The 15652-nt window shown below is 42.0% G+C and overlaps 1 protein-coding gene and 1 long non-coding RNA gene across 4 annotated transcripts in view; one reads left to right on the forward strand and one right to left on the reverse strand.

Moving 5' to 3' along the window:
- The window catches only part of LOC135469638 (cAMP-dependent protein kinase catalytic subunit 1), a 106773-nt gene that overhangs the window by 49349 nt on the left and 41772 nt on the right, over positions 1 to 15652 (reverse strand). The window contains exon 1 of one of the 3 annotated variants that reach the window (XM_064748171.1): positions 1323 to 1415. The exons of the other annotated variants lie outside the window; for them this stretch is intronic. Coding sequence (XP_064604241.1) covers positions 1323 to 1350 — 28 coding nt within the window. The 5' untranslated portion in view covers positions 1351 to 1415. Of the gene's footprint in view, positions 1 to 1322; positions 1416 to 15652 lie in introns of those variants that run through there. 3 annotated transcript variants of the gene reach the window in all.
- LOC135469639 (uncharacterized) lies at positions 7859 to 10315 on the forward strand. Its single transcript, XR_010444344.1, has 3 exons — positions 7859 to 7896; positions 9589 to 9686; positions 10185 to 10315. It is a non-coding gene; the product is annotated as an uncharacterized LOC135469639 (long non-coding RNA).

Genomic DNA, 15652 nt, shown 5'->3' on the forward strand with positions numbered 1-15652 from the left:
AGAAAATGAGGTTAAAAATGTCAAATGACAAGTTAAAGTGTCTCAGTATATAATAGATGAAGATGAAAATGAAATGAAATGTGGGTTGAGGGAAATTAAAATAACATGACCTATATATAGTTAGGTTAAACTTTTCCTAATACTGTATATTTCTTAAGCATTACTGATTGTTATTCACCACACTGTCCAGACAGAGATACACTAATTTCACGGTATATAACCTGGACTTATGAATTTAGTGTTTAATTTGAATTTTCTGCCCGAGAACAAAGTTTTGCTTGTATCTTTCCTTGTAACAGCGGGATAGAAATCACAAGATGCCCTGGACTGGATTCGTCAATGGGGACGTGCCATTTGTTTGTGGAGTGGTATGGGAATGGGGGGTCGGACATTTAGCCTCCATCACATAGAGATTTGTTTCGTACTTTCTCTAGCACTTATTCACGTCCACTTAAAATGATATGTGGCGCTATTCGAGGAACTTTGAGGCCTAAAGTACTTGGTCGTTAGCGACAATACAGGCTCACAGTTTCCGGACGGATATATATTAACCATACATTAACACAGAAGACGGCACTGTAGCTCGCATGTGCCTAGTGTGATGTGTTAACGGTTCCAAACAGCTTCAACTTCAGATCACCTAATCATCACTAATGAAATCGAGTTAAAGTGAATATTAACGGTTCTATGGCGTGTTGGGTCTGATGATATTGGTGGAATCTAGAGGTGCTAAACACATAACTGTCTGAGAAGGGCGATAAATAGCACATGTAGCTTCTAAGGGAACATAGAAAACCATATTGATCCAGATATACATATACATATATATATACACACATCAACAGATCTGATAAACGCCCTCAACACAACGATGTGAGAACCGTCACCCACTGTATAGTGCGGACTGATGGAGACTGGCCTGAGCTGTCACCCAGCGTACGTCCGTGCTCAAGGCACGTCGCGGGCAGCAGATGACCGGGGATAATGACCCATGAGCTTTAGTCCTGTTATAATCCTCGGCTGACCCAGGTACTTTTCAGTGCACTGTCCTCTCCCCAGTATGTCACGGCCAGTCGACAGTACACCTATGTACCCGAATGTATCAACTGGAGGCTTGCTCATAACAAACCGTACAGACTTACACGCTTGTAGATACATGGTCAGATCTGTAGGTTCTGTACTGTATATGGCACCCCATAAAGATAGAGCATTCTATAGTCTTAATCCTAACTAACTAATACTAACTAATAGACAATAACGACGTTTCATTCATAAAGCCTAAATATGTACAACTTTCCAACGCATAAGTTCGATGTACTTACAAAACTCCTCACAATTCTCCCCCGTCATTTTCTCTTCAGTCGTGGCGAGCGTATATTGCCTATATTTCCTGGGCCCCGCTCGCTAAATTATAAATAATCTCCTGTGTGAAAGTTCAGTGCTGGAAAGCGTCCGTGTAGTGAGCTTGCATAGAGCCTGGACCTACAGAGAGAGGTCTGGTAAAATCACTCTACCTCTCTCACACTCTCTGTCTTGCCATGCACTCACATAAATTCCGCTTCAAAACTCTTATATCATGTAGTAACGCAACAACCAGAGCCTCGCAACTCCGTCCTCATATAACAGCTCTCCGTAACAATTGTCTGTACAGGTTAATATTGCACCATGGGACAGGTAAACACCGGACTGTGTGTATACACATGGGTCATCCACAGGCACGCGCAGATACAAACCACCTCCCTCCTGCTCTCTATTGTCAGCCTCTTCTTTTAACAAGTTGAGTTAAAGTCGCGCTAAGTTTAGCACTCAGTGATGCATTAATATTTCACCTCAGCTTCTGCTCGAGTATTCGCCGCAGCGGACTGGACCCTCTCGGCAAGGAGATCTTAGCCCTTCGAAACTGTATCCGATCAGCAACAACAACGATTTCTCTACTCTACATCACTAGCTAGGACAGGGGCTGTTACGGCGGCAAAACATCAAAGTACACCGCCCATGTGTTCCTGAGTACTACTGCAGAAATAGGCTACACAGTCAAGAATAGAATGGACGTCTATTATGGGCACTGCCACAGGTGTGCGGAGACTAAGAGTAGGTATAGACACAAGACAAGGCCGAGACAAGCGACACGCACATGCCGACAGGTGGATAAGGACATAGGTCTATATTTGAGGACAGATCGACGTCGACCTATTGTAACACATGCGTGAGTAAATCAGATAGAAAACCAAGTAAACATTTGGCGAAATGAATTTCAACATAACGGAGACGACAATGTCCCAAATGTGTCAAATGGAATCTCGTCACACGTATAACCGTCACTGAAGCGCCGATGACAATGTCATAAATGGTATCATATATAACAAATGAAGCAGCGACGACGGGTTCATAGTTACCTGCTATCTGACCACAGGTATGACCAGTGAAGCAGTGATGAATGTGTCATAATTGGATTTGATTTCAAAGATTTGATTCGTGTTTCTACGCCGTACTCAAGAATATATCTTAAGAATATAGGAAACCGGGCACAGCCCGAGGGAAACCCACGACCATCTGCAGGCAGACTGTACCTTCCCACGTACGGCCGGAGAGGAAGCTAGAATGAACCAGAGTTGAACTCACAGCGACCGCATTGGTGAGAGGCTCCTGGGTCATTACGCTACGCTAGCGCGCTAACCAACTGAACCACGGAGACCCTGTCATAACTGGAACCCGGTGACGTAAAACCAGTGAAGCACGACTGAAAACTGGTGGCATAAAACCGATGAAGCAGGGATGACGGTGTCATAATTAACTGATATTTGGCCATAGATATATAATCGGTGAAGCAGCGAGGAAGGTGTCATAATGTGAACTCGGTGATGTAAAACCGAAGTAACAGCGACAACAATGTCATAACTGGAACCTGATGACATAAAACCGATCAAGCATAAATGTGATAACTGGAACCTGGTGACGTAATACCAGTGATGCAGCGACGAAAATGGCATAATTGGAACCTCGTGACGTAAAACAGATAAAGTAGCGACGACACTGTCATAACTGGAACCTGATGACTTAAAACTACTGAAACAGCGACGACAATGTCGAAATTGGTATCTGGTGACACAAAACCGATAAAGCAGCGACGACAATGTCATAATTGGAACCTGGTGACACAAAACCGATGAAACAGTGACGACTGTGTCATAATTGGAACCTGGTGACACAAAACCGATGAAACAGTGACGACTATGTGATAACTGGAACCTGGCCACGTAAACCAACAAAGCGACAACGTCATAATTGGTATGTATGTATGCATGTATGAATGCTTGCCGTTTAACGTCGTACTTAACAATTTTTCAGCCATATGATGACAAGATGTCATTAGGTGTGTGTACACAAAATGTGTCTTCTTGTGGCAGGGGGAGTTCATGCCCGCAAAGTGCTATCGCCACTGAAGTATCTGATCTGATATACAGGTCCGTCTGATCTGAAAACATGTACGTCTGATCTGATATACGTCTACGTCTAATCTGTTATACAGGTCCGTCTGATATGATGTACGTGTACGTCTTATCTGAAATGCATGCACGTCTGATCTGATATACGTGTACAGTGTACGTCGGATCTGATATACGTGTACGGTGTACGTCTGATATGATGTACGTGTACGTCTGATCTAACATACACATACGTCTGATTTGACATACATTTCCGTCTAATCTGAAATGCATGTACGTGTCAACTGATATACGTGCACGTCTGATATGATATACGTGTACGTCTGATATTATATACGTCTGATATGATGTACGTGTGCGTCTGATATGATGTACGTGTACGTCTTATCTGAAATGCATGTACGTCTGATCTGATATACGTGTACGGTGTACGTCTGATCTGACATACGCATCCGTCTGATCTGACATGACATACACGTACGTCTGATCTGACATACACGTACGTCTGATCTGACATACATGTACGTCTGATCTGACATACATGTACGTCTGATCTGACATACATGTACGTCTGATCTGACATGACATACATGTACGTCTGATCTGACATGACATACATGTACGTCTGATCTGGCACACATGTACGTCTGATCTGACATGACATACATGTACGTCTGATCTGACATACATGTACGTCTGATCTGACGTACATGTACATATGAACTGATATACGTCTGATATTATATACGTGTGCGTCTGATATGATGTACGTGAACGTCTTATCTGAAATGCATACGTCTGATCTGACATACATGTACGTCTGATCTAACATACAAGTACGTCTGACCTGATATACGTGTACGGTGTACGTCTGATATGATGTACGTGTACGTCTAATCTGACATACATGTACGTCTGATCTGACATGACATACATGTACGTCTGATCTGACATACATGTACGTCTGATCTAACATATACGTACGTCTGATCTGACATACATGTACGTCTGATCTGACATACATGTACGTCTGATCTAACATATACGTACGTCTGATCTGACATACATGCACGTCTGATCTAACATATACGTACGTCTGATCTGACATACATGCACGTCTGATCTAACATATACGTACGTCTGATCTGACATACATGTACGTCTGATCTGACATACATGTACGTCTGATCTGACATACATGTACGTCTGATCTAACATATACGTACGTCTGATCTGACATACATGTACGTCTGATCTGACATACATGCACGTCTGATCTAACATATACGTACGTCTGATCTGACATACATGCACGTCTGATCTAACATATACGTACGTCTGATCTGACATACATGTACGTCTGATCTGACATACATGTACGTCTGATCTGACATACATGTACGTCTGATCTGACATACATGTACGTCTGATCTAACATATACGTACGTCTAATCTGACATACATGTACGTCTGATCGAACATATACGTACGTCTGATCTGACATACATGTACCTCTGATCTGACATACATGTACGTCTGATCTAACATATACGTACGTCTGATCTGACATACATGTACGTCTGATCTGACATACATGTACGTCTGATCTGACATACATGTACGTCTGATCTAACATACATGTACCTCTGATCTGACATACATGTACGTCTGATCTAACATATACGTACGTCTGATCTGACATACATGCACGTCTGATCTAACATATACGTACGTCTGATCTGACATACATGTACGTCTGATCTAACATATACGTACGTCTGATCTGACATACATGTACGTCTGATCTAACATATACGTACGTCTGATCTGACATACATGTACGTCTGATCTAACATATACGTACGTCTGATCTGACATACATGTACGTCTGATCTGACATACATGTACGTCTGATCTGACATACATGTAAACCAGGTGTTATAATATGAATAATATGTATGTTTATCCGAAGACGGAGAGTAACCGGGTATATTGTCCTGATTGGGTCCAAAGTAAGTCTCTCTCCACGACCAATCCATCAGTCAGTAATTGTCATTACGTACGTTTCAGACAGATCTACTGAGAGCCATTTGCTGTTCACAAGGACATATCAGCAGGAAATAGACCTAATACACACGGACAAAGTGGGAGGAAGAGGGGTGGGGGTGTTTACCATTCTCCTTTATTCAGAAATAATAGTTCCGACAAATAAATTTAGACCCCAGCTTTAAATTAAGCCCAAAGAACGTGCTTGTGTTTACTGTGCTTATGTGTTGACGGAAGAGTTGTTTGAAGTGTGAGGTAAGTGATTGCCCCTCAAGGACTCTTACAAAGATAGCACAAGTGGTGGAGAGGGAAAGCAGTGGTCAGATGGGGGCAGTTAGGGTAAAGGAGGGATGTCAGATGAGGCCGTGAGATTGGAGAAAGGGTGACAGATGAGGCCGTGAGGGTGGGGAACACATGTCAGATGAGGCCGTGAGGGTTGAGAAAGGGTGACAGATGAGGCCGTGAGGGTGGGGAAGAGGTATCAGGTGAGGCCGTGAGGGTGGAGAAAATGCGTTAAATGAGTCGGGAGGGTGAAGAAAGGTTGTCAGATGATGCCGTGGGGGTGGGGAACACATGTCAGATGAGGCCGTGAGGTTGGAGAAAGGGTAACAGATGAGGCCGTGAGGGTGGAGAAAGGGTGTCAGATAAGGCCGTGAGGTTGGGGAAAAGGCGACAGATGAGGCCGTGAGGGTGGGGAACACATGCCAAATGAGGCCGTGAGGGTGGAGAAAGGGTGACAGGTGAGGCCGTGAGGGTGGGGAAAAGGCGACAGATGAGGCCGTGAGGGTGGAGAAAGGGTGTCAGATGATGCCGTAAGTCGAGGGCTCTGTCAGGAGAGTATGCTAACTAACATATGCCATGGGAAGATATACATGTCCTACTCTGAAATGTCTAGACTGCTATATTTCCATGTAGCATATATCACCACTGTAGCAAAGTATCGCCACTAGGCCTACATAATGCACTTGGGTATAGGTTAATATCAGTGCATTATATTTAAGCTTAAGGTATGTTATGTAAACATTATGTTCGAATCCCTCCTGTAACTCTCACGGATTATTAAGCTTAAGGTATGTTATGTAAACATTATGTTCGAATCCCTCCTGTAACTCTCACGGATTATTAAGCTTAAGGTATGTTATGTAAACATTATGTTCGAATCCCTCCTGTAACTCTCACGGATTATTAAGCTTAAGGTATGTTATGTAAACATTATGTTCGAATCCCTCCTGTAACTCTCACGGATTATTAAGCTTAAGGTATGTTATGTAAACATTATGTTCGAATCCCTCCTGTAACTCTCACGGATTATTAAGCTTAAGGTATGTTATGTAAACATTATGTTCGAATCCCTCCTGTAACTCTCACGGATTATTAAGCTTAAGGTATGTTATGTAAACATTATGTTCGAATCCCTCCTGTAACTCTCACGGATTATTAAGCTTAAGGTATGTTATGTAAACATTATGTTCGAATCCCTCCTGTAACTCTCATGGATTATTAAGCTTAAGGTATGTTATGTAAACATTATGTTCGAATCCCTCCTGTAACTCTCACGGATTATTAAGCTTAAGGTATGTTATGTAAACATTATGTTCGAATCCCTCCTGTAACTCTCACGGATTGTGCTAAATCTACATCAATGTAACAAACAATCCGAACACGTCTGTGCTGCAAAGTTAACAATGCTAGTGCATCATGAGACAATCGGATACGGATATGGTTAAGTCTGATTGATGCGTTGTTTGAAACACACAGGAACTGTGTAGCCTGGATGCCATGAACGTGATCACAGCCTAACGTGATCACAGCCCAAGGAGTGGCGAGGTTAATGGGGTTATGAAGCAATGCGGTTAAAAGGCCTTAACTAAAGAGTTTGTAATGGGCATGGGGAATTATGACTGCGTTTGTCAGTCACTTCAAGGCCAACTGACCACATCAAACACAACTGTGAAGTCTCGCATGAATCTGGGAAGTATGTTACCCTCATCCGTCACATCCCAGTTAATTGGCCAGGACGGATTACATGACAGGCGAATTAGAACGAGTTTGGACACAGACCCCCATTACAACTTGCGTTTTTCAGTAGGGACGATTGTAGTTCTGTGTATTTTAGGGTGTAAAGTCTTTTTTTGCTGCCAGCCTGCCGTTTTTGGTGTACAAGTGCATGCTTGGTATGAAAATGATGGAAATTGTCTAAGCTTTGCGCAGGTATGAGTTTTAATGGTGAAAGTTTGAAATTCTGGGCGAGAGGACACAAGGAGACAGGTGGTGACGAGGCTGCGAGTGACGTCCCCTTGGCGTTGCTAGGCACCCCTCCCAGCTGCCGGCATGTAAAGGTCCAGATTTTTCCAGTCAACCTATGTCAAGATTTTTACAGCTTCTTTCTCTCAGGCTGGGCCAGGTATGCACCAAAGCTTATTGGCCTCGGAATGTTTGGGACTGAGCTACAGCGCTAAACGTTAACATTGTCGCTTATGGAAAACTAATGGGGGTCTGTGGCCTGATCTGTCCACTTGTGCCAAAACATGTAATATGTCACTGTGTGCTCAGATTTGGCAACAGCCTGATAATATTTGGTGGGTACATCTGCGATGTGGTTTGCATTGACATGGAACTTGATTGAGCAGTTTTAAAGCTTTTTAATTCTATATTTTCCCCACATATCCATTTTGTCTAAAAATGGGCTAAAACGCTCTGTGGTCAAGGGTAGTACAGGAGTATAAACAGACTGGAACAAACACAGACAATGTTTCATTGTTCCTGGTTTTTAAAATGTCTCTTTTGGGGCTGACATTTGATAAATAATGCAAAATTTGAGTGCTGCGAGTGAAATTGGAGTATGTGGCTGATAGATAGGGTGGTGTGATTAAGGATGGTCAATAAGGCCTTGCATCACATATAAGGGCCCAGCCTCACACAGCTGGATAAAAACACATCAGCAGATTAATTTACTTGGCTAGAGTAGTAGAGAGGGCCAGTGTGCATTTAATTTACAAACCAAGTCAGGTTCCTCCCATGTGTGCCACCACACACTAGGTAAATGTGCTTCAAATCATCCTGCAGGTCACAAAACATTAAAAACAGGCATCTCTGCTGAAACACTGTCTGCTGTTTTGGGCATAGACTTGAAGTGGACAAGGTAAATTTTCCTCTTTAAACTTAAAAATAAACCACTGTAGGCATGTAGTTTTCATTGTATGTGTATATTCATTCCTCTGACAAGTTACATGTGCACTCACACAGTATGTGTGGCGTTGGAACAAAAATGATCAATTTCAAGTTTCTAGCATACATGTGAGTGTGATCTGTTGGAATATTGCCCGTGTGAAAATGAGTCTCTGCCCCACCAGGTGTCTGTTTTTCCACCAGAACATAGTACGCTGTTCCTGCGACATCTCAAAGGAGTTTTTGTTTTAGTATCTGGCCCAGTGTGGCATCCACCTCCCTGGGCAGCTGGGATTTTCTTTATGTTTCCAATGTCCTCACACACAAGTTAGAAATTAGACAGCTACATATGTCTTTCACATCCTAGTTTAATACCTATTGAGCTTTTGTCTTGGTTTCCCTCTTTTGATCTTGTCTCCCAAACATGGCGTCAGTGAACTTTGCCTGGTTTATGCATATATTGAACTGGGATCTACCTAGGTGAGTGGGGTCTGCTAGCCGTTCAGCTTCCTCAAAGGCCTGACCATTCGGATGCAGTCTTCTACTCCCTTGGCCGACCTAGAATCCCCGTCATTGGTCCGGTACTACACCATGACACATACCCCTCCGGCCCCCCCACCCCCCCAACCGGGGAAACGTCACAGGTTTCTCATATATGTACGGACAGTTTGAATGTCCATTCCTCATGCCCACCCAGCAACACCCAGTGTGGAACCTGATTACGGATGTAATTTCTCACTGATTATTTGAGGATTTCTGTGTTGTTACAGGTTAAAAAGTATAGCTTTTCCCCTCTTCTTGGGTCCCTTCAACATGTCTTGGGAGGGTTGCCTTGCTGACTGTCTGAATGACCAATGTGCATGTACTGTGTGGCTTTATTTTTGTAAGTGGCAAATTCATATTTCTCCCCTCTACTTATCTCTTGTAGATGCCAGTGTCACACTTTGGTGTTTGTTATGTGGAAAGTACTAATTTAGTCTGAGGCAACAACACAGGTGGTGGGATTCTTTTGCACTGTGAGTTGAGGTAAGCCAGCCAACCAATGGCAGCCATGGGGGAGACGGGAAAGGGGGGTAGTGTGTGTGTGGGGGGGAGTGGGTGATCTTTTAAAGGGTTTTATCATGTGAATCACTATGTAAAAGGGATACTAGTCTTTTCTTTAGCCCTATCCATGGAAACTGTGCCTATGAGCATTTCTATATCAATTTGGATGCATATGTTTACTTTGATGGTGATCAAAATGTACTTTTCTGGAATTTTGAAACTCCGCTTTGCTACCCACCTGTATCACTTTAAGTCAAATTTTGCACAAAGTTGCTAAAAGGTATGTCCTATATTTGCTAAGTGAATTGTCAGATAAATTACCTGTCTTTTGATATATATTTTGACACTTTTGGCTTTTAAGTATTTTCTTAACACTGCTGTAAACAAGAAAATCTACTTGAAAATCCATAATTTTCTAAATGTTTGTCAATGGAAAATGTAAAATACTTTGTCATTGGAATTTTTTCATTTTTCTTGCAGATATACATACCAGCTTTCCAAAACATTTGACCTGGTTAAGATATTTTCAATGGTATGTGCACTACAGAGCTTTGAACTTGGTGCTTGAGGACGGACAAACAGACACATTTCCAAGATAGGGGTACCCCAAGTTAAATTCCTCCTACTGAAAAGTTTTTGCATGTATCAAGCTGTAACTTTATGTGTGAGGTTTAGAGGTAGTAAGCATTATGTGGTGCAAAAATGATTGATTTTAAAAAAAGTTGGCTGGTGTGATAGGACACAGACCCCCATTACAACTTGCGTTTTTCAGTAGGGACGATTGTAGTTCTGTGTATTTTAGGGTGTAAAGTCTTTTTTTGCTGCCAGCCTGCCGTTTTTAGTGTACAAGTGCATGCTTGGTATGAAAATGATGGAAATTGTCTAAGCTTTGCGCAGGTATGAGTTTTAATGGTGAAAGTTTGAAATTCTGGGCGAGAGGACACAAGGAGACAGGTGGTGACGAGGCTGCGAGTGACGTCCCCTTGGCGTTGCTAGGCACCCCTCCCAGCTGCCGGCATGTAAAGGTCCAGATTTTTCCAGTCAACCTATGTCAAGATTTTTACAGCTTCTTTCTCTCAGGCTGGGCCAGGTATGCACCAAAGCTTATTGGCCTCGGAATGTTTGGGACTGAGCTACAGCGCTAAACGTTAACATTGTCGCTTATGGAAAACTAATGGGGGTCTGTGGCCAGTTTGATGAGGTCCCGGATGTTCACGAAACCCACAGATATTTATGGCAAATTTTCTGCACGCCTGGGATATTGATCAAGTCTTCCCAAAATTCATACAAAAATTAAGCTATACATATTCCCACTGCTTCTTGTCATGCCGTGCACAACATTTAGACATTTCCTCTGCCAAGGATGTCACGTTTCTGCTGGCGTTTTTCTGTCTTTGTGTGTCAACAACTTAACAAAAAGGTGAGTGTTTAGGGTTTGACGTCGTACTCAACAATTTTTCAGTCATATGACGACGAAGGAATCCTTAGGGTATACGTAATGTGCCTCCTTGCCGCAGGACGGATTTCCACCGCTTACTTATCTAGTGCTGCTTTACTGAGACGACTCACCGAAGGCAAGTAAGCCGCCCCGCCCGCGCCATTATACTGATACGGGTCAACCAGTCGTTGCTGGTTACAACGTCCTCTTTTAAAGTCTTAAGCGTGACTCGATCAAGGATTGATCTTGGATCTACCGGTCCGGAAGCGGACGCTCTACTAACTGTGCTAACCGGGCCGGTTTACAGAAAAAGAAATCTGAATGAAATTTTATGCACAGTTTGGCCTCAGGCCTTGGACCATGCAACAATCCATCACGTTTTGCTGGCGTGGAGCTTGATCCGTTTGTCTGGACGTTTTGAACGATTCTCCGCCATTGTAAGATACTAGTACAACACAAATACAGGGCATTGACCCTTTGCCTGTATTGGGTGAATTCTAGTTTTACACTTTATTTAGGTAATCTGTTCACAAGAGCTTGTCACAGTTTTAAAACTTCGTGCCGCTATTGTCAATTAGGTTAGCTACACAGATATTTCCACTTCCTTTTTGACGTATAGGCCCTAGTGGACAAATTATGTAAATTATGTAATTATATACTTATCTCGGATCGTGCATTCCACACAGTTTCAGTCAATGAGTAATACATGTAGGTAGTAAATGCTGACAAAACGAATATCGTGTCAATCTGACCAGTACTTTCTGTACATTCTGACCAGTCTAAATTTAAAGTTGTTCTCAGCCTTTTCGATATTAAGACAGTAACCTATGTTGACATGTGACGACTGTCTTTCCGCGCGCATTAAGGATGCCTACTGGTCTACATGGCTTGATTTCATTATTACTTCAAACAGGAAAATATGTAAGTATAACATAACGGTTATATAACAACATACAAATCCTACATCCACAATGATCAGAACTCCGTGGACGAATGGATACCACATCCGGGTACTTCACTGTCCAGGTCAAAGTTCTTCAGGCTAATGGCCAGTTTACATTATGTAAAGTATACTGTTCTTCTACATGAGCGAATTTTCTCAGCTCCTCCATGCCAGGAACGATAACCACAGGGATTGCGCAGAAACCAAATCGGACGGAATTAGACAAATAGGTCTGAAGGCGGAAGGCTGACATTCTGTCTCCGTGAAAAGTAAGACACCAAGGCCGATTACAGCAGGAGCCCGGATGTACTCTTGGGAGCTGACTTAGGCTTCCCAGGGTTTCACATCCTCATCGCGCAGTCCGGCGCCGCTTAGTCTGAAAATAGACGGGCTTCTAGCTTCCCGTAGGCCCGTATATCTGTTCTACACATATCCATTGTATCATCGTACACCTTAAAATGCGTGCATAGGCATCACGTGTTGCATTTGTTTGCACAATGCATGTAAATTGCGTATACTCATGCATTCATGTCCTTTATATCGGGCATACTTTACCAATTAACGCCACTTCTGGATAGCGCGAGCGCGTGCGCGTGCGCGTGAGGCATTGGACATCGCGACATCGCGTGATATGTGTATGTTCCTTAACCGATTTACTCATAGAAAAAAAGTAGCACAATTGAAGAGCTGACCAACTTAGGCTGGAAAGGAAATGCTTTACAATGGTAACGTAACGGTTAGCGATTTTGTAATTACTATTCTATTATTACACGAAAGGATTTTAAAAAAAATTCATCCTGCGATGTATCTTTGTTTTAGGTGTATATATGCCCCTATTCCTTACACAGCCATACACTCATCTTTGTTCATGCGCATGTCCATCACGTACTTCGTTCCCCTATTACAACTGTAAACGGCTGCAGCTATGCTAGGAAATTGACGCAAAAACGTTTGTGTAAGCCTGGCATACAAACAAATGGGAAGGCAGGATAGAGGCAAGATGGTGCGCCAAGTTAAATAAGGAATTGTCGGAAACGATCAATCAGTCTGTGTAAATTAAGGTCACGTGACTAGCGTATAAATAAGCTTGGGCAGGAATAACTTCCGAAACACTCACTATCTTTTTTGGAGGAGGAATTGGGACTGAAGGGAATCAGGTGGTAAACTCATTTGTGACTGTAGATGAGGGTAACCGGAGCTAAGGTAGGCTATACACACTATAGACAGACACGAGTATCCTTAATAACGAGAGTCCGGCAGTCCTGTAAGTTCACAAAACAGATGTTCCCGGACCCAGGGTTCCGTAGCCAATCTAATTACAAAACAAGAATCATCTTATATATTTTTTTTTGAAAACTCCGATGTCCAGCACCGCGCAAGAATATTTTACAGGTGGGGGGAAATTGGCTGGGTGCAATAAAGTTAAAGTTCTTCCTATAGTACACTTTTCACGGGCGGACCACAATAGTGGATGAGTTGTGTGGTATCCATCAACACAAATAAGGACAGAAAGAAGATACACATATTTCCACCAAACTTTGTCACCAATTCTTGAAAAAAAACAAGAATTTAAAATAAGCAATTTGAACGACTATGTCTGTAAAAGAGATGTGTGCGATGCTATATCTACCAGTGTTTAAGGTTTCTCAATACAATACAATCACAAGTTTAATGCTAATTGGTCAAAGGTCTGCTATACAAGCGCCTTTAAAACACTGCACGGTTGATCGTTTAGAGCAATTGGGTAGAAAATAAGAAATAAGTTCAGCCTACTACATTAATTAAGTTATGTCCATTGGTTCATTCGTTCTCATGAGGAATGAGTTATTGGGAAACGATCGCAATATGAGTTAAAATTCTCGTCGTGGAAACATTTGCATCGTAAAAAGAAAGATATCATATATAAATACAGAAGGTAAAAGTTCTAAATGAGAGCGAACGTAAAAAGTTAAACACTGCCACAAAATGGAGTAAACACATGGCCAAAATAAGTTAGGCTATTTTGGCTATGTCATATTTAAAAAATGAAAAAAGAAAATTGAAAGTCTGACTGTCTGGGAGTCATCGCGACATCGCAACGTCACGAGTTATATATTTATATTGTTTTTAACGCCATACCACACTAAAGAATTTGTTATTTAATTTAATTACATCACAGAGCGACGTCATGAATCATAGCTGTTAATTACATCACAGAACGACGTCATGGATGACAGCCGTTAATTACATCACAGAACGACGTCATGGATCACAGCTATTAATTACATCACAGAACGACGTCATGGATCACAGCTATTAATTACATCACAGAACGACGTCATGGATGACAGCCGTTAATTACATCACAGAACGACGTCATAGAGATCGCAGCTATTAATTACATCACAGAAGAAATGGCAGCCATATATACCAGAGTTACAGAACTTTATGTCATGAAGGTATATCATCTGCGCTTTCTTTTAGTATTAAAATATAATACAGCTATATCGGATATGTTTCTGCCTTTAGACACAAGCGTAATGATAAACACATAACATCAGGAACAGATGGCGACAAAAACCAACATTCAGGGGTTCTAAGTATATCGTCCAAGCGTCATGTAATTGTGCTTTGCGTCAAATCGAAAAAGTAAACTAGGCTAAAAACGGTTATTTTTTAGTCGACGCCTACATTGGACTGTATATATAGCTGTGTTAATGTAAAAGAACATCGACACACCAACACTAGGCCTACATGTACACAGTATTTTTTTGTACAGAATCTTCGAAAAATATGTTTTTTCTAACCAGTGATCGACCTACGCCATATCAGTCTTGTTTATGGGTAAAGGAAACAGGAGTGTTCACAGAAAAGCACTTCCAGATTTCCTCACAAACTAGAGTCGAACCAGCGAGAGCTGCATTCGAGCCACTATCTCATAGTTCAGGGATCCATAGACACGGGCAGTAATGAGTCAGTGAAGGTTCCCGCTATAGGCTACATCATGTCAATGAAAATTGAATTCACATAGAAAGAAACAAAGCAGAGGGTTGTAAGAACGGACTGACCATGCAGAGTTTTTAAGACCTACTTTCAGCAAATACACACTAATGCAGCAATAAATGAAAGAGTACGCAGATTTAATACTGCAATATGTCTAAGATAAAGTGAAAAAAATACACCGATGTAATACATCAATGAGTGAAAGAATATACCGATGTAATACAGCAATGAGTGAAGTACACCGATGTAATACAGCAACGAGAGAACAAGTGCACCGATATAATACAGCAACGAGAGAACGATGTAATACAACAACGAGTGAACGTGTACACCGATGTAATACAGCAATAAGTGAACGAGTACACCGATGTAATACAGCAATGAGCGAACGAGTACACCGACGTAATACAGCAATAAGTGAACGAGAACACCGATGTAATACAGCAATGAGTGAACGATTACACCGATGCAATGCAGCAACAAGTGAACGAGTATACCGATGTAATGCAGCGATAAGTGAACGAGTACACAGACGTAATACAACAATGAGTGAACGAGTACACCGACGTAATACAGCAATAAGTG

The sequence above is a fragment of the Liolophura sinensis genome, chromosome 7 (assembly GCF_032854445.1).
Source record: "Liolophura sinensis isolate JHLJ2023 chromosome 7, CUHK_Ljap_v2, whole genome shotgun sequence".
Taxonomy (NCBI): Eukaryota; Metazoa; Mollusca; class Polyplacophora; order Chitonida; family Chitonidae; genus Liolophura; species Liolophura sinensis.